General features: G+C 47.9%; 1 protein-coding gene across 1 annotated transcript; it reads right to left on the reverse strand.

Moving 5' to 3' along the window:
• Positions 1–1,175: 1,175 nt before the first annotated feature.
• Positions 1,176–19,415, reverse strand: SIAH2 (siah E3 ubiquitin protein ligase 2). The gene is made up of 2 exons (XM_073674715.1): positions 18,799–19,415; positions 1,176–1,963 (listed from the first exon to the last, which is right to left on the reverse strand). Exons 1-2 carry the CDS (start codon positions 19,192–19,194, stop codon positions 1,406–1,408), a joined length of 954 nt encoding a protein of 317 aa, XP_073530816.1. The 5' UTR covers positions 19,195–19,415; the 3' UTR covers positions 1,176–1,405.
• Between the last annotated feature and the right edge of the window lie 1,263 nt (positions 19,416–20,678).

The following is a 20,678-nucleotide window of genomic DNA, read 5'->3' on the forward strand; positions in this document are numbered from 1 at the left end:
ACCCCTTTAAATGGCTGTCCAAGATTCTCCCCTCCCCCCCAAGACAATGACAAAGAACCCATTCAGTCACCCAATCCCCATAGAACAAAGCTCCTATGGAAGATTCCTATCGATCCTTCAGTGATGACATAGTGGCCAAATGACTGCTGCAATCAATCACTGGCTCTCACTGGTTACAGTTGCTTAACCCCTATGACCAATGATTGGCAGTCATGTGAATACTAAATGTGACATCATTGTTGCAGGACCACCAAGGAATTAAATAGTAAAAATACCATTTCTTACCGATGTTAATATTTCTAATCCCAGGCTATCCTTTTAAAGAGAACCTTTCATGTAAAAAGACACTAACCTGCAGATATGGGGACATTCTTCAGGTTAATAGAGTTCTGAGATCCCTACTGCCAGAAGGAAGTTAACTTTATTGCTCCTAGCAGTGTCAGGCTTTCAGTCACCACTAAAACCATGCTCCGGCAATGACTGACAGCTCAGCATTAGAACCGGCTTTCAGTGAGTGTCAGTGGGGCACGGTTATAGCCGCCACTGACTATACACAGAGAGGTGACTGAATCTGCCCCTCTATGACTGAAAGCCTGAGGCTGCCAGGAGGAATAAAGTTAATTTCCTCCAGGCAGCGGGCCTCTCAGTTCGGGCACTGAGTAGCTTCAGAATGCCATTAACCTGCATAATTCTCCCCATACATGCAGGTTGATATAATTTATTTTACATGATATGTCCCCTTTAAGAGTATAGTAATAATGCGCATATTTCAGTTAACTCAACAGCAAAATTCCCACAAAATCTGATCAGATTATTAAAGTCTTCATCCAAGTATACTTCATTTTATTAGAGATGGTCACCGACACAACTGAACAAAACTGAAGGCAAACTAGGCTGACGTTCCTGGATGAAACATTGCAAAGTGTGCGCTTTAATATAAAGACAAGAAATAACAAACTAATTGGACTCTGGCACATAGAAAATTTGGTCAATACATCGCCCACAAAACATTACACAGCAATGTTCTGCTGAACGCGGTTGATTTGCACATACAAAACATGACCCTTTTTTATGACACGTAGACGCCATGCAGCAAGGCTGAGATTTCTCCTCCTGTAGTTTAAATTTTTTTTTCCTGACAAATTTCTCCTCATCAATTAAAAAGGAAAAAGTCATTTTATATGGGTAATAATTTAAGGGGGAAAAAAAAAACAATTTAGCTTTTTGGGTAATAATCCATAGACTTTGTCATAAAATGCAACTACATCCAGTCTCTAGAAAAGGTTGGCAATGATTATTGGAAAAAAGTGAGTTCACTTTACTAAAATATAAAAATGTGGACAGCACTATTCCAAATGAGCCACATAAATATCTACCTTCATTACAAAGAACACAAAAACTAAGATCATGGACAACAAGTAGATATGGTCACGTTGATGCCCAGGTTCCCATTATCGGCAAAAAGATGTGCAATTGCTGTGTCAAAAACTAAACAATCACTGTTCATGATGGCTGCCGCAACGCCATCGTGGATGGATCTCGGTGTGGCTTCCCAGGTTAGACGCCTACGGTTTCCATTCAGTTCAAGTCTGTAGGCAAAGTTTTCAGCCTGTTTTCGTGTGCCTATCAAGAGGACGATGGCAAAGAACTGCTGGTGTCCCTCGTACTTCTCTTGTTTCTCCAGCACCAACATGAAGTGGTGGCTAAAACAAAACTGCATCATGACCCAGTCAACAGCTCCTGGCAAGTTAATGTCAGTAGCAAGGAAGACTATGTCTTCTCCTTGAAGTGTGGTAATGCTCTTGTGAGCATGTGTGAGGTGGGGCATAACCGCTTCCAGGGAACCTTGCCATTTGCATGAAGCTCCAGGGCAGGGGCAGGAGTAGGGGCGATATTCACAGATGTCCTCGTGTTCAGGTTTTTCTGTGTGATGGAGAGACAGAGAGCATCCAGTAGAAGCATACTAGAAAAGAAAAGAACAAAGCAGTATAGTATTAAATAAAGAATTGATGAATTGATGGTCACATAAAAGGATCAATGTATAGGGGAGCTGTGAGCCCTCAAGTCAAACAGGGCACATAAAACTAGATGATATGAACATGCAAATACTGAACCAAGTGCACCGCCACCATTTACAGTACAGGCAAACTGTCAATGAAGTTCTTTTTCCCCAGTACGTCAGATCTATAAAAATTACACTGCTAATACAATTACTGCCCCCAACCAATGCTGTACCCCACACCTCAGTGATGTTGTGACCTTATGTACATGGAGGTTCGACAACATCTGGAGGGCACATTGATCCAGAGCCAACTTCTGATGGAAAACGGTTTTCTACCAGGCCAGATCCCCTTTAACATAAGGCATCAGTTGTCACAAAAAACCCTCAAAAAAAACCAAACAAAACAAGTAATCAGATATCACCGCAATCCTAGCACAGTTAAAGATGGAGCCATGTGGGGAATCCTGGACTGCCAAAAAAAGTAGGGTGTTCAAATACCACACTGGTCTAGATATTTTTCAAGACACTGCTTTAATGTACAAACACTTAAAAGGGTATGGCCTTCATTTTCTCCCAAACAAATCCACTTGCAGGAGTAATTTGTTGGTGTGCTCAGCTGTTAGCGATATCTTCTACTGTGACCATGCATGGGAGGCAAATTGTCAGCCAGAATCAGTGACGGTCCCTTAATTTAGGCCCATACAAAAGCTTTTCTCCACGAGGATGCCATAAAAGCCGTAAAGGAATATTCCCAAAATCACAATGTTGTCTTATAATGTAATGTTAAGTCTGCCCCATTTTGCACATATCACCCCCCTAAGGATGCTCTTTCATACTCTACCCTCCTTTTGCCCCAGTTGCCATTGAAACAGTCTTGCTGTAGCTCCATCATGGTTGATCTTGCCCAGTACAGTCTCCCAGCTGGCTTCCTCTGTCCCAAAGGACCATGTAATTGCTAGGCAATGCAAAGCAGAGTTTGTTACCTGCAGCACACAGCTCAGTGATTTAAAACTGCAAATTCTGCTCTGCTGATGTACATGGCAGAAGATACAATGTGCACCACAAGAGCAGCACTTGCAGTTTCGCATCACCGCTTTGTCAGCAGCAGCCAACAATCACAGCTGACATGGTGTTTCAGCCCTGCACTACCAGCTACACCAGCTCTGTTTTTGAAGATTGCAGGAAAATTGAGCTCTGCTATAAACCAGCTAACAATTATACAACCCCTGGCAAAAATGAGGATATCACCGGGCTCGGAGGATGTTCATGGAGTTGTTTAATGTTGTTGAAAAAAAGCAGATCACAGACATGGCACAAAACTAAAGTCATTTCAAATGGCAACTTTAGGGCTTTAAGAAACACTAAAAGAAATCAAGATAAAAAAATGTGGTGCTCAGTAAGGGTAATTTTTTTTCAGACCAAGCAGAGGGAAAAAATTATGGAATCACCCTGTAAATTTTCATTTCCAAAACTAACACCTGCATCAAATTAGATCTGCTCGTTAGTCTGCATCTAAAAAGGAGTGATCACACCTTGGAGAGCTGTTGCACCAAGTGGACTGACATGAATCATGGCTCCAACACGAGAGATGTCAATTGAAAAACAGGAGAGGATTATCAAACTCTTAAAAGAAGGTAAATCATCACGCAATGTTGCAAAATCTGGACCAAATACAAACAACATGGGAAGGTTGTTAAAGGCAAACATACTGGTAGACCAAGGAAGACAAAGCGTCAAGGCGGGAAACTTAAAGCAATGTGTCTCCAAAACAGGAAATGCACAACAAAACAAATGAGGAACGAATGGGAGGAAACTGGAGTCAATGTCTGTGACCGAACTGTAAGAAACCGCCTAAAGGAAATGGGATTTACATACAGAAAAGCTAAACATAAGCCATCATTAACACCTAAACAGAAAAAAACAAGGTTACAATGGGCTAAGGAAAAGCAATCGTCAGGTAAAGGCACTGGGGAGATGGCTGTCATTACATCTTCAATAAATGCCCAAGTTTACATTGATATTTTGGACAGTTTTCTTATCCCATCAATTGAAAGGATGTTTGGGGATGATGACATCATTTTTCAAGATGATAATGCATCCTGCCATAGAGCAAAAACTGTGAAAACATTCCTTGAAAGAAGACACATAAGGTCAATGTCATGGCCTGCAAATAGTCCGGATCTCAATCCAATTGAAAATCTTTGGTGGAAATTGAAGAAAACGGTCCATGACATGGCTCCAACCTGCAAAGCTGATCTGGTAACAGCAATCAGAGAAAGTTGAAGCCAGATTGATGAAGAGTACTGTTTGTCACTCATTAAGTCCATGCCACAGAGACTGCAAGCTGTTATTAAAGCCAGATGTGGTGCAACAAAATACTAGTGATGAATTGGAGTGTTCTTTTGTGTGTTTGTTTTTCATGATTCCATAATTTTTTCCCTCTGCTTGGTCTGAAAAAAAATTACCCTTACTGAGTACCACAATTTTTATCTTGATTTCTTTTAGTGTTTCTTAAAAGCCCTAAAGTTGCCATTTCAAATGACTTTAGCTTTGTGCCATGTCTGTGATCTGCTTTTTTCCAACAACATTGAACAACTGAATGAACATCCTCCGAGCCCGGTGATTCCATAATTTTTGCCAGGGGTTGTATAAAACCACAGGCAGCTATACCGATGTAGATGGCAGAAGAGATAGATAGATAGATAGATATAAAAAAAAAAGGAGATCGGTCAGGCAGGGGACTGTACAGAAGCAGAGGGTACTTAGAATCACATGGTGTATTCTACAATTTAACTTGGTGTGAAGTCAGAAGAGGGACTTATCAGGAGCACAAGGAAAAGGGGAGAAAGGGGTCTGCAACACTGAGAAGCACAAGCTTTTGGCAGATAAGAATATGACCGTCCATCATGCGAAACTGGAGGCATAGTGAAGGAGATTGTGAAGAAGAAATTCACAAAGGTACAAGTAAAACTTTATGCTGGGCTTAATCTGTATAGTAACAATAAGTATACATGTACTGTGTGTGTGTGTACACACACACACACACACAGATATATATTTATTCATATATACCCTAGATACAGAATTACAATCTTGCTTCTTGATTAAAGCCCCTTAATGTCACTCTACATTGTCCACTGCCATCAATGTTGCCTATGTAATCTAACAAGGCCACAAAGTGTACATTCAGCTGGCTACCATATTACACATGTGTAGTCACGATGCCACAGAGAGCAGCCTGTTATAGTTCTAAGGAGGACACAAAGGACATCATTGTACAGTAATGTAATCTGCCTCGATCAGGACATGCCCTACATACTTAAAATATCTTTTTTTTTTCCAAGCAGACCTCTACGGGAAACTGAATCAACCAAGAGATGATTCTCTAGACATTTGCTGAAGAATTAGACCTGTGCTCATCTCAGGATTTACTCTAAGGCCACGGCCCCAATATCAGTATTTGTTCAGTATTCTGTCAGTATTTTTCTCAGGAGTGGGAGCCAAAGTCAGGAGTGGGTGATAAATGCAGAATTGGTGACTTGTTTCTATTATACCTTTTCTCTGATTGTTCCTCATCTGGTTTTGGCTCCCACTTACGTGAGGGTATTGCGACAAGCAAGTAAGAAGATAGGCTGGACTTCATGCTACTTGTTTGTCACAGCACCCTCATGGTCACAATGCGACTATTCACTTGTTTTGCGCTGTGATGTAGCAGCGGCATTGGTCAAAACCAATGTCACCGCCAAAGACGCCATGTAGCCTAAGCCTTAAACCGTTACCGACAACTGCCGTACATGTATGGAGCAAGTCAGGACCAGGTGTATGGAGCGGGCCCACATGGTGAGCACACCCCGCACCTAGAAGATAATGGATGTGACACAGCCAGGACCCACCTGTAAGAGCTGAAGGAGGAATGGAGCTATGCCAGCAACTGTTAACCGCAGCTGTCAGGCAGTGTGCCGGCATGGGGACGTGTCATTCTATAGGACTGGAGTACATTGCTAGCAAAATTTACACCACTGAAGTGACATAAATTTTGCAGCATCAGACAGCCAGGCTTCGCCAAGCCCCATCTCAGGATCTCTCATTTTAGCACGGCTAGATGGGACTGGTGTAAAGAGGAGTGAAAATATCTTCATGAATTGATTCTAAAATTTTAATGAAACAATTGAAAAAAAAAAAAATGATATGTAGGTAAATATGCATTTCCCCCAAAAATATAAATAAATACGAGACGCTAGTGCTTCCATAATGTCAAAATATATTTGTCTACAGATATTTTTGCATTATTTAAGCACCAGTCCCCAGTATTTTTCACATTTCTTCTGGCTGCTCTCCACACCGGTCAGTGGTCAGACGTGCCATATCTGGCAGATTCATCTGCAGCTGCCGACCACATACAGCCGTGGTATCCATCACATCTGCATAGGTAATGTGGCTGCTCACCGCAACACAAGGACCTTCATTCCTCTGCTTCACTTTAGTAACAATATTACTCTGATGTGCTCCATGGAAGATTTTTCTATATCTCCTGCTCTTGGAAAATGGCCACAAAAAAGGAAAACATCTCTGGACAGATTACATCTCATGGAGGGTGCTGGTGTCTGGAGTGGTTTAGGAGCCCAGCTCCATACAGCTGGTACAAATAACACATATAGCTGTTTAACACTGCCAATATCTGACAGCAGCATTTAGCATCAGGATCTCAGAGGAAGAGTTTGTTTTGGTGCTTAAGGTCTCCTTCCCCACACAATACGATTACATGGTACCAACAGGCTGGCACACGGCCACGTAAATGACAAGTACCCCCATCGCTGCAGGCTTGGTACTCAGGTAAAGTCTACTTTCAGTCTAAATAGTGAAGTACTGCAGCAGCAAACAATTGCTGGGTCCAGTCCCCTAGGAGGTTTGGCTCCCTGCAGATATTCAGTTGGCCTAAGGTTGGCCGTCCTGTAACTTTACATATTCTGCACTTCTGTGGGTCCTGGGTGGGTGCTTGATTTCTATACACCCGAGGCAATGGGACTTAAAAGGTAAGAGAATACTTTACAACATATAGTGTAAATAAATGAGTGTCCACCAGCTGTGCAACACTTTCACTATTCTCAGAGTGCTGCTATAACAAGTTGTTACACAAGCACTGGAGACGCACAACAACATTACACAAATACTTAAACTTCTGAATCACCTGTTTAATAATCACTAATAACCGGGACGGAGAGGGATAAATTATGCAGGATTTTGCCAACTGTAGACTTTTCCATGTTCACATGGTTGTCTGGAACAATACTGGACCCATATTCTTCGCTCAGCAGTCAATCGTCTCCAGATTGGGGAGAAGAACCAATACTGCAGATTTCTGTACATGACATCACTGGCTTCTGCAGGAAGCAGGACAAGCTTCAGGGATGTGCAACCTGCAGAGAGGGGACCATGGATGGCCTGACATCCAGGGCTGTGACCACACGTGGGAATATTTTGTGGTGCGCTCTATACCATTCTTATTTTAGTTGCTGTATGCACTGACCCTGAAAGATTATCGTGATTGTTCTTAAAAATGCTTGTTTCACAACAATCTTGCAGTGTAAACAGGCTGCCGATCACCCGATGAAAGTTCAAAACCACATTCGTTGGGTGAAATGAAATTCATAGTTTCCAGCGACATATCCTCATGTGTGAACAGGACTTGCGCTGCTGAGAACAATGGCAGGCTATGTGCAGTGAGCATGGTTTACTTTGATCTTACATAGGCATCTAAACGTCTGCAGTTTTTTTCTTATTCATTTAAAAAATGCTGCAAAAACACTAAAAAGAGTCGACTTGCTGCAGATTTGCACCAAAGCATTTTTTTTCAAAGAAAAAAAAATAAACAGCATGTGCATGAAGTTTCAGAAATCTCATTCGCTTTACTGGTACTGTAAACTGTTTGTCCACCAGAAAAAAAAATATGGAAAAACTGCAGCGTGTGAACAAGTCACACAGTATATTTCCGGGCCAATGTTAATTTCGACAGGAACTGTATTAAGAGGAATCCGAACAGTGAGAAATAACTGCTTTACTTGCTGGTCGGAGCAGTCATGTGTGTTTCGTGCACTTGCGGTCACGTGCCAACAATGAATATGGAGAGTTGAGCTGGCGTGTGACATGTATGCAAAGCACAAGTGGTCAGTGACAACTGCTCTAACCAGCCAGCAGAGCAGAATCCCAGCCCTGTGTGCATTTCACAGTGTTAGGATTCAGCATGATGCGGGGCCTGCAGGAAATTAGCCCTGGCCAGGAAAACCTTATGAAAAAAAAAAAAAGCCTGTGTTTTAACACATGATTATCATCGTACAATGGCTACTTTCTCCTACTGCGTCTCCCATGTTCGAAAATGTATTAAAATTAAAGCTCTGCTTATCCACATAGTGACGGCCTATACGTCTTTTCACTGACCTGAGATAAGTGAATAGCATCCCCTGACGGGTGAGAACGCAGCAGCTGTCAGCTGTACGCTATATCTGACATGCTGCTGCATCCGCCACAATTGGGTTTGGCAAGGCCATGGCCGTTTAACCCCTTAGATGCTGCTGTCAATAGTGACCATGGCATCTAGATAGTTAATAAAAGAGTATGGGGGCACCCTCTTTATCCCCGTTGGCACCCCAAGATCATGTTTGTAGGGTCCTGATGGTTGCCATGGCAATTAACGGCTTTAGAGTCTGCCGGCTAAAGGCGCCTGTTCAGAAGTTATGAACATTTAGGTGGTAATAACATTTCTTTCCTGTCATGCCACCTTGCATTAATTCCTGAAAAGCACTTGAAGGGTTAATAAACTACATGACCGCAGTTTTAAATATGTTGTGGGGTGCTACTTTTAATATGGTATCACTTTGGGAGGGGGGGGGGGTGGGGGTGTTCCAATACATGTCACTTCAAATCTGACTAGGTTCTGTAAAATTTTCTTGAAAGGATGAATTTTCTAAATTTTTAAACCTTTTAAGATCCTAACAAAATAAAAACATTTTACAGATAGTGCTGATGTAAAGCAGACACGGGAGAAAGGTCATTTATTAACTTTTTTGTGTGGGATCATTATTCAAAGTATGTAAATTGCTATTTTTTTTTTTAAGCTTTTGTCAAATGTCGGACTTTTTAAAAAAAATAAAAATAAACAAACCCAAAACATATAGACCTACCTACCTAAGCTTACTACTAACATAAACCATAATGTGTCACAAAAAACAAGCTCAAAAATCACTGGGATTTGTTGAAACACTCCAGCATTATTGCCATATAAAGTGACAATGGTCACCTTTGAAAAATGTGGCCTTGTCACTAAGGGGTTAAAACTTTGCATCGCTAACATGATAAAGACCACTTGGAGCTGCCACTCAGGACGAATGAATTTGAGTTCTAAAGTCACTCATGGTTTTACCCTTTTATACTAAGGCTGCATTCACACATCTGTGTGTCATGGTCCACGGTCCGGCCAGGTTTCTCCTGACAGCCTCAAAGGCATGCATGCCAGGCTGCCAAGTTCGGGACAGGCCACGAGCAGCCGCTGCGGGCACCACGGTCTGTACTTCGGCCAGAATCACACATTGTTGAGTTGCTGTGTGACAAGCTTTAGCTCAGTGACAATATGTCCACACAATACACATTTGCGTGGAATATCTGCAGCAGAATAGTAGACAAGATTTCAACAAACCTTACCTACACCATTTTGGCAATCCCTACACGGATACAGACATGAAAAATCTGCAGCTTGTCAATTCTTTGTGCTGAATTTAGTGCAAATTTAATCTGCAGCAAAATGAAAGAATAGTTCTACCTCAACCACTTCCTAAAGCTGGTGTTCGACACGGTCTGCTAAAAATCTCATGTCCAATTAGGAGAACCCATGTATTCTGCGAAATAGGAACCAAATGGATTTCGCTCAGTAAAATGATTACATTATTATTAAACACTTATCAGTCGCTGTCTTCTGCTGTTTCCAGCGATGCGTCGGCCCTCTCCTGGATCACATGGTCGCAGTTATGACCAGCTGGCTTACTATAGCATCTTCTGTGTAGGCCTGAAGTCAGTTCCTCAATGTAAATCTATGGGATGCAGAACAAGGCTCACTTACAGGAACTACCGGTCCTCAGTGTGAGCTGGTGAGAAAGAGCTGTGGTCAATGACGCAAGAGAGGACCGGCGCAGCGCTGAAAACTGCACAAGACAGCAACTAATAAGTATTTTAATGCACACACTACACCACAGAGTTCATGTATGGGGGGGGGGGGGGGGGGGAGAGACCCACCACACTAGAATGGGGCTTCGATTGCCCCTAAATAAGTGGCACTGCACAGGGAGGTAACATCTCTCTCCAGGGAGACTGTAAATAATCATCTACTATTTCGGCAGCTGCAGAACAGTACACAGATATAAACAGGACTGAGTTTTAAGTAGTACACAGTGCAGAGCCAACATAAGGCGCCTGGTGACCTAATGAAAGGCTAGGGCTAATTATATGTTAGGACATTTCTAGCTGCTCCTCCAGCTCTATTCCACCTCCGTGTATCAGAGGGCAGCTCTCCGCACAGCTCACACATCAGGTGTGGCCACGTATGACATCAGTTGTTTATGACAGATCAATCACAAGTAAAATGTTCTTTTCCCAAATGCAAGGGGCTTGAAGCAAAACCAGATCGTTGTGATCTATGGGCTGACGTTATGTGGACACTGATCCTCGTAGTAAAGACTCCTCAGTATCTTCTACTGCACGGATTTATTTTTATTCACCTATAAATAGGAAAGAATGTAGCAGGGCCATTTTATCCAGAAAAATCACACCATTTAGGGCAAGTGAAAGAAAACCGCCGATAATAGCTTGGCAAGTCTGGCTGCGTCTTAAAGGAGTATTTCCAGATTAAACTGCTCTGCTGTATAAATAGGGCATTACCTTCTGGTGGGTAAGTGCCTTCATGTAACCATTCTCCTTCACATGAATAATGCTGTATTCACACTGCCATGTATCACGGTTTCAGTATGGACCGGCTGCGGGTCTTCCAACCTGAACCTGGCACCCTCACATATGCCTATATGCTGTCAAGTACTCGGACCGTGACACACAATCTGTGAATTCAGCATTATACATAACAGCAATTGGCATAACTGTCTAGATTAGGGATGCCAGACTCAAACACACAGAGGGGCAAAATGAAAACCTTGGCCAAAGTCACGGGACAACCAGTATACAGTATAGTGGACCCCACATTGCCTTCTAAACAGCATAACAGACCCCACAAAGTCCTCCATACAGATTAACTAGAATAATGGCCCCACATAGGGGTGGTGGTTCTGGTGTCAGGGCCCAAATATAACCACCCCACAGGCCAGATTTGGCCCACGGGCCAGAGTTTGACATGTAAGCTGTACAGTCATGGCCAAAAGTATTGAGAATGAGACAAATAGTAATTTTTCCAAAGTTTACTGCTTCATTTTTTGTAATGGCAATTTGCATATACTCCTGAATGTCAAAGAGAGATCAGCTTAACAGAAATTACTGTACTTGCAAAGTCAATATTTGCCCAGAAAATGAACTTTAACCCCCAAAACACATTTCAACATCATTGCAGTCCTGCCTTAAAAGGAGCAGCTAACATCGTTTTAGTGATTGATCCATTAACACAGGTGTGGGTGTTGATGAGGACAGGGCTGGCGATCAGTCATGATTAAGTAAGAATGACATCACTGGACACTTTAAAAGGAGGCTGGTTCTTGGTATCATTGTTTCTCTTCAGTTAACCATGGTTATCTCTAAAGAAACACGTACAGCCATCATTGCACTGCACAAAAATGGCCCAACAGGGAAGAGTATCGCAGCTACAAAGATTGCACCTCAGTCAACAATCTATCGCATCATCAAGAACTTCAAGGAGAGAGCTTCCATTGTTGTCAAAAAGGCTCCAGGGCGCCCAAGAAAGACCAGCAAGCGCCAGGACCGTATCTTAAAACTGTTTCAGCTGCGGGATCGGACTACCAGCAGTGCCGAGCTTGCTCAGGAATGGCAGCAGGCTGGTGTGAGTGCTTCTGCACGCACTGTGAGGCGGAGACTCTTTGAGCAAGGGCTGGTTTCAAGGAGGGCAGCAAAGAAGCCACTTCTCTCCAGAAAAAACATCAGGGACCAACTGATATTCTGCAAAAGGTACAGGGAGTGGACTGCTGAGGCCTGGGGCAAAGTCATTTTCTCTGATGAATCCCCTTTTCGATTGTTTGGGACATCTGGAAAACAGCTTATTCGGAGAAGAAGAGGTGAGCGCTACCACCAGTCTTGTCTCATACCAACTGTAAAGCATCCTGAAACCATTCATGTGTGGGGTTGCTTCTCAGCCAAGGGAATCGGCTCACTCACAGTCTTGCCTAAAAACACAGCCATGAATAAAGAATGGTACCAGAATGTCCTCCAAGAGCAACTTCTCCCAACCATCCAAGAGCAGTTTGGCGCCCAACAATGCCTTTTCCAGCATGATGGAGCACCATGCCATAAAGCAAAGGTGATAACTAAATGGCTCATGGAACAAAACAGAGATTTTGGGTCCATGGCCTGGAAACTCCCCAGATCTTAATCCCATTGAGAACTTGTGGTCAATCATCAAGAGACGGGTGGACAAACAAAAACCAACAAATTCTGGCAAAATGCAAGCATTGATTATGCAAGAATGGACTGCTATCAGTCAGGATTTGGTCCAAAAGTTGATTGAGAGCATGCCAGGGAGAATTACTGAGGTCTTGAAGAAGAAGGGGCAACACTGCAAATATTGACTTGCTGCATTAACTCATTCTAACTGTCAATATAACCTATTGGTACTCATAATATGATTGCAATTATATTTCTGTATGTGATATAAAGATCAGACAAACATTAATAAAAACCAGAGGCCAGCAGATCATGTGAAAATATAATTTTGGTGTCATTCTCAAAACTTTTGGCCATGACTGTATGTAAAGAACAGATGAGGAGTTCTCCAAAACCAATTTTCATATACCACTTTAGGGAATTTGAGGTTCTTCCACTGAACTCATCTCCTTGCTACAGACTTGTGGCCAGGAAAGAACCCAGGTCAGGAGGGACAAGTCCCTGGTGATCAGTGGAGGTGTCGGCGTAGCGATTGAGCAGTGGTATACAGCGATCTTTGGCCGCTCGACCAACCACGGCTAAAATCACGGTGTCACATCAGTCTTATCACATCCTATAATGTCAGTGCACAGACATTCCTCCGATACTCATTGGGGCAGGAGAGAAAATAACCCAACAGTGGTCCTGCCTGCGAGATTCAATAGTATCTGACATACAAGCGGTCACTGTCTGCCGGAGCACCGACTACAGGACAGGAAAACATTCAGTGCTCGGACTCTGTGCAATCCTAGCTGAGGCACTTGTATAACCATGGCGCAACATGAACGCAACACTGAACTAACCTGAATAGTCCAGACCTGCAAAGCGGACTCCATGAGCTGCGCTGAAAGATGTTGTGCGGCCCGCGGAGCTGTCCGGGATGAGGTGGCTCCTTCTTCCCATATTCAAATGTATTCACATCTTTCAGACGCTAATACATTTGAACACTGTGGCAAAGAAAGCGCTCGTCAGCCCGGACATGCAGCGGCGTGATGAGGTCAGCACATTGCCAACGTTATCACACTGCTGCCGGAGCCACACAGCTGGAGGAGATGTCAGGCACTGGAAGTGCTCCATGGAGGAGCCAGACATGAAATGTTATTTTAGATGAGGGGTCGGGATGGGTTGTGATATAACGAAAGCACAATGGGACAATTTGGGACATTATGTGGCAATTTGGGGGGGGGGGGGGGGTGAAAGTGGGCATAGTATAGTAAGGGACAGTGGGGTGGGGACTTGGAAAGAGGAAGTTTGGAGGAGATATTATACAGATGGGCAGAGTGGTGCCAAACTCGCACACTGACTGTGGCTCTGATCTTGTACACATGTAGCAATCTGTAACAGGTTTCATGGCTATTTGAGACTATGAGGAGGATTTGGAGAGTTTCTGCTCCAAAAAACGAAGTTTAAGTTAGCGTGTGTTCACTGATTGTTTTGGAGCAGAAACACTTCTCAAATACTCAAAATGTGGCTCTGGGGATGTATTCATGTAACTACCCCATTAAAAAGAAATGTACGACCCTTGGGATTGGTTCAGTATGGCAATGTGGTCCTTGGACTGAAAAATGTTGTGCAGCCCTGCCTTAGAGCATAAAACTGGTATCTAGCAGAAAGACAGGGGGCGCACACACATCTGTAGGTATATGGACTCCCGACTGCAGACAGGGGGCGCACACACATCTGTAGGTATACGGACTCCCGGCTGCAGACAGGGGGCGCACACACATCTGTAGGTATACGGACTCCCGGCTGCAGACAGGGGGCGCACACACATCTGTAGGTATACGGACTCCCGGCTGCAGACAGGGGGCGCACACACATCTGTAGGTATACGGACTCCCGGCTGCAGACAGGGGGCGCACACACATCTGTAGGTATACGGACTCCCGGCTGCAGACAGGGGGCGCACACACATCTGTAGGTATACGGACTCCCGGCTGCAGACAGGGGGCGCACACACATCTGTAGGTATACGGACTCCCGGCTGCAGACAGGGGGCGCACACACATCTGTAGGTATACGGACTCCCGGCTGCAGACAGGGGGCGCACACACATCTGTAGGTATACGGACTCCCGGCTGCAGACAGGGGGCGCACACACATCTGTAGGTATACGGACTCCCGGCTGCAGACAGGGGGCGCACACACATCTGTAGGTATACGGACTCCCGGCTGCAGACAGGGGGCGCACACACATCTGTAGGTATACGGACTCCCAGCTACAGACAGGGGGCGCACACACACATCTGTAGGTATACGGACTCCCGGCTGCAGACAGGGGGCGCACACACATCTGTAGGTATACGGACTCCCGGCTGCAGACAGGGGGCGCACCCACATCTGTAGGTATACGGACTTCCGGCTGCAGACAGGGGGCGCACACACATCTGTAGGTATACGGACTCCCGGCTGCAGACAGGGGGCGCACACACATCTGTAGGTATACGGACTCCCAGCTACAGACAGGGGGCGCACACACATCTGTAGGTATACGGACTCCCGGCTGCAGACAGGGGGCGCACACACATCTGTAGGTATACGGACTCCCGGCTGCAGACAGGGGGCGCACACACATCTGTAGGTATACGGACTCCCGGCTGCAGACAGGGGGCGCACACACATCTGTAGGTATACGGACTCCCGGCTGCAGACAGGGGGCGCACACACATCTGTAGGTATACGGACTCCCGGCTGCAGACAGGGGGCGCACACACATCTGTAGGTATACGGACTCCCGGCTGCAGACAGGGGGCGCACACATCTGTAGGTATACGGACTCCCGGCTGCAGACAGGGGGCGCACACATCTGTAGGTATACGGACTCCCAGCTGCAGACAGGGGGCGCACACACATCTGTAGGTATACGGACTCCCAGCTGCAGACAGGGGGCGCACACACATCTGTAGGTATACGGACTCCCGGCTGCAGACAGGGGGCGCACACACATCTGTAGGTATACGGACTCCCGGCTGCAGACAGGGGGCGCACACACATCTGTAGGTATACGGACTCCCGGCTGCAGACAGGGGGCGCACACACATCTGTAGGTATACGGACTCCCGGCTGCAGACAGGGGGCGCACACACATCTGTAGGTATACGGACTCCCGGCTGCAGACAGGGGGCGCACACACATCTGTAGGTATACGGACTCCCGGCTGCAGACAGGGGGCGCACACACATCTGTAGGTATACGGACTCCCGGCTGCAGACAGGGGGCGCACACACATCTGTAGGTATACGGACTCCCGGCTGCAGACAGGGGGCGCACACACATCTGTAGGTATACGGACTCCCGGCTGCAGACAGGGGGCGCACACACATCTGTAGGTATACGGACTCCCGGCTGCAGACAGGGGGCGCACACACATCTGTAGGTATACGGACTCCCGGCTGCAGACAGGGGGCGCACACACATCTGTAGGTATACGGACTCCCGGCTGCAGACAGGGGGCGCACACACATCTGTAGGTATACGGACTCCCGGCTGCAGACAGGGGGCGCACACACATCTGTAGGTATACGGACTCCCGGCTGCAGACAGGGGGCGCACACACATCTGTAGGTATACGGACTCCCGGCTGCAGACAGGGGGCGCACACACATCTGTAGGTATACGGACTCCCGGCTGCAGACAGGGGGCGCACACACATCTGTAGGTATACGGACTCCCGGCTGCAGACAGGGGGCGCACACACATCTGTAGGTATACGGACTCCCGGCTGCAGACAGGGGGCGCACACACATCTGTAGGTATACGGGCTCCCGGCTGCAGACAGGGGGCGCACACATCTGTAGGTATATGGACTCCCGGCTGCAGACAGGGGGCGCACACACATCTGTAGGTATACGGACTCCCGGCTGCAGACAGGGGGCGCACACACATCTGTAGGTATACGGACTCCCGGCTGCAGACAGGGGGCGCACACACATCTGTAGGTATACGGACTCCCGGCTGCAGACAGGGGACGCACACACATCTGTAGGTATACGGACTCCCAGCTGCAGACAGGGGGCGCACACATCTGTAGGTATACGGACTCCCAGCTGCAGACAGGGGGCGCACACACATCTGTAGGTATACGGACTCCCGGCTGCAGACAGGGGGCGCACACACATCTGTAGGTATACGGACTCCCGGCTGCAGACAGGGGGCGCACACACATCTGTAGGTATACGGACTCCCGGCTGCAGACAGGGGGCGCACACACATCTGTAGGTATACGGACTCCCGGCTGCAGACAGGGGGCGCACACACATCTGTAGGTATACGGACTCCCGGCTGCAGACAGGGGGCGCACACACATCTGTAGGTATACGGACTCCCGGCTGCAGACAGGGGGCGCACACACATCTGTAGGTATACGGACTCCCGGCTGCAGACAGGGGGCGCACACACATCTGTAGGTATACGGACTCCCGGCTGCAGACAGGGGGCGCACACACATCTGTAGGTATACGGACTCCCGGCTGCAGACAGGGGGCGCACACATCTGTAGGTATACGGACTCCCGGCTGCAGACAGGGGGCACACACATCTGTAGGTATACGGACTCCCGGCTGCAGACAGGGGACGCACACACATCTGTAGGTATACGGACTCCCGGCTGCAGACAGGGGACGCACACACATCTGTAGGTATACGGACTCCCAGCTGCAGACAGGGGGCGCACACATCTGTAGGTATACGGACTACCGGCTGCAGACAGGGGGCGCACACACATCTGTAGGTATACGGACTCCCAGCTGCAGACAGGGGGCGCACACATCTGTAGGTATACGGACTCCCAGCTGCAGACAGGGGGCGCACACATCTGTAGGTATACGGACTCCCAGCTGCAGACAGGGGGCGCACACATCTGTAGGTATACGGACTCCCAGCTGCAGACAGGGGGCGCACACATCTGTAGGTATACGGACTCCCAGCTACAGACAGGGGGCGCACACATCTGTAGGTATACGGACTCCCGGCTGCAGACAGGGGGCGCACACATCTGTAGGTATACGGACTCCCGGCTGCAGACAGGGGGCGCACACATCTGTAGGTATACGGACTCCCGGCTGCAGACAGGGGGCGCACACATCTGTAGGTATACGGACTCCCAGCTACAGACAGGGGGCGCACACATCTGTAGGTATACGGACTCCCGGCTGCAGACAGGGGGCGCACACATCTGTAGGTATACGGGCTCCCGGCTGCAGACAGGGGGCGCACACATCTGTAGGTATACGGGCTCCCGGCTGCAGACAGGGGGCGCACACACATCTGTAGGTATACGGACTCCCGGCTGCAGACAGGGGGCGCACACACATCTGTAGGTATACGGACTCCCGGCTGCAGACAGGGGGCGCACACATCTGTAGGTATACGGACTCCCGGCTGCAGACAGGGGGCGCGCACACATCTGTAGGTATACGGACTCCCGGCTGCAGACAGGGGGCGCGCACACATCTGTAGGTATACGGACTCCCGGCTGCAGACAGGGGGCGCACACATCTGTAGGTATATGGACTCCCGGCTGCAGACAGGGGGCGCACACACATCTGTAGGTATACGGACTCCCGGCTGCAGACAGGGGGCGCACACACATCTGTAGGTATACGGACTCCCGGCTGCAGACAGGGGGCGCACACACATCTGTAGGTATACGGACTCCCGGCTGCAGACAGGGGGCGCGCACACATCTGTAGGTATACGGACTCCCGGCTGCAGACAGGGGGCGCGCACACATCTGTAGGTATACGGACTCCCGGCTGCAGACAGGGGGCGCACACACATCTGTAGGTATACGGACTCCCGGCTGCAGACAGGGGGCGCACACACATCTGTAGGTATACGGACTCCCGGCTGCAGACAGGGGGCGCACACACATCTGTAGGTATACGGACTCCCGGCTGCAGACAGGGGACGCACACACATCTGTAGGTATACGGACTCCCGGCTGCAGACAGGGGGCGCACACACATCTGTAGGTATACGGACTCCCGGCTGCAGACAGGGGGCGCACACATCTGTAGGTATACGGACTCCCGGCTGCAGACAGGGGGCGCACACATCTGTAGGTATACGGACTCCCAGCTGCAGACAGGGGGCGCACACATGTGTAGGTATACGGACTCCCGGCTGCAGACACACGGGCGGCGGATCACACCCACCTTGCACGGGAATAGGACCGCCGAGGCCACCTTCTCCATCGCCAGGTTCCGGATGCTGGGGGTGAGGGACGCCCTACACGAGGGGCAGCAGCTCAGCTTCTGGCGGCATTGGTTGCACACGAGGTGCCCGGCCTGGCACTGCAGGATGGGGGGCAGCACATAGTCGAAGCACACAGGGCACTCGAACAGCGACGTCAGCTCGTGGTGCTGCTGCTGGGACACTGCTCCCGGGATCGCCGCTGCCGCCGCCGGGGACGGTGGAGGGGCGGCAGGGCCGGAGGCAGCGGAGATCGTGGTGCTGGTGACCGCAGGGGATGGCGTGTGAGGCGGTGGCGGCGGCTTCTGTTTACCGCAGGGCTTGCTCGCACAGGGTCCGGCGGAGGACGGGCGGCTCATGTCTGTCCGAATCAACCATGGAATTTGGCGGAGGCTTCGGGGAAGCAGAGAGGAAACTTCCCGACACCGGAGGGAAGCAGAACGGCCCCGCACTCCGCGGTCACCGCGCTCCTACACAGTCCGCCCCTCCAGCGCTGTCAGCGGCCGCACGGCTCTGCCTACCTTCTGGAACATTGTCACACGTCATCACCACTGACGTCACACCCGCCATGTGAGAGAGCAGCGGAGGCGGGGCCGCTCAAAAATCATATGACTAGATCTCAGGATGTGACGTCAGCTGTCAGTGTGGCAAACTTGGCGGGAAAGTGTCCCCTGCACGGGGTGGGGGCTGTGTCGTGCTAAGACTAGAGGGAGCCACGTGGTACAGCCCAGTCACCTGACCTCACTTTGCATTTCCTCTTAGTTAGTGCGGGGTGTAGTCATGTGACCATATTGTCTCCGGAGGCGGACGGCGGCTGTGATGCTGGAGAGCTCCGGTGCTGTCAGCGCTCGGCTGCCGGCGGGCAGTGTATTGTATTACCCCCCCATGGTTAAAAGCAGGGCTGTGGAGTTAGTATAAAATGGACCAACTCCTAAAATATATAATAAATTGGGTACAGTAATTCAATGCAGTTTGTGGGGAATATTTTTTCATAAGAATTTGGGAAAGTTATGAAATGTCCTATAAATGTCTGTCCTATTCCTGATCTAAGGGTCTAGACTTTTAGCTGAGATGAATCTGTGCGACAGTAAATTTATCACTTAAACATGAGCCATGTATGAGGGAGTCGGAGGTTTGTTTACCGACTCCACAGCCCTGGTTAAAAGGTGTATCGGCAGTCATTAAGGGGTTGTCATCTTGACAGCTGTGTTCCTGTGAGGGCACTAAGACACTGTGGTTCATACTTGGGAAAATCACAAAAATAAGAGTTTCACATCCTGCTGTACCTGCATTTTTTCACCCCCCCCTCCTCCCCCAAGATGTCTGCATGAGATTTCTGGAATCTCATAGACTTTGCTGGTACTGTAAAACACAGCAGAAAATTTGCATAAAAGAAGCATCTGAAAAAAACGCAGTGTGTGAACATAGCCCTTGGCTTTATTCGCACATTAGTATCTTATATCAGTATTTCAGCAGTGCAAAAAACAAATGCAGGAGTGTATTATATCCAAAACAACTGTTCTGAATGTTTCTATTGCCCTTTTTTGTCTCTGTAAGTTAAACACCTGAATTTGGTTTAAGGCTTTAACGTCAGTGTTATTGATCAGTATGTCATCAGTATTTGTATGCCAAAATCAGGAGTGTCTTCAAAACACAGAACAGGTATCAATATTTCAATTATAGTTTTTCTCTGTATGGTTCCACTCCTGCTTTCGTTATACAAACACTGATGCCAAATACTGAGGTGTGAATGAAGCCTCAGGCTATGTGCCCACGATGCAGAGATGCTCAGGATTTTTTCCTGAGCGTTTCTGCATCTCCCTGGCAGAAAAAACGCATGAGG

The sequence above is a fragment of the Phyllobates terribilis genome, unplaced genomic scaffold (assembly GCF_046119375.1).
Source record: "Phyllobates terribilis strain yellow unplaced genomic scaffold, ASM4611937v1 Scaffold_3__8_contigs__length_932513732, whole genome shotgun sequence".
Classification (NCBI taxonomy): Eukaryota; Metazoa; Chordata; class Amphibia; order Anura; family Dendrobatidae; genus Phyllobates; species Phyllobates terribilis.

Bases quoted from the DNA above. Each gene is read 5' to 3' on its own strand.
- SIAH2 (XM_073674715.1), bottom strand. From the start codon at position 19,194: ATGAGCCGCCCGTCCTCCGCCGGACCCTGTGCGAGCAAGCCCTGCGGT. The intron at 1,964-18,798 runs GTGGGTGTGATC...TTTCTTTTCTAG, and splicing joins CGGTCCTATTCCCGTGCAAG to TATGCTTCTACTGGATGCTC.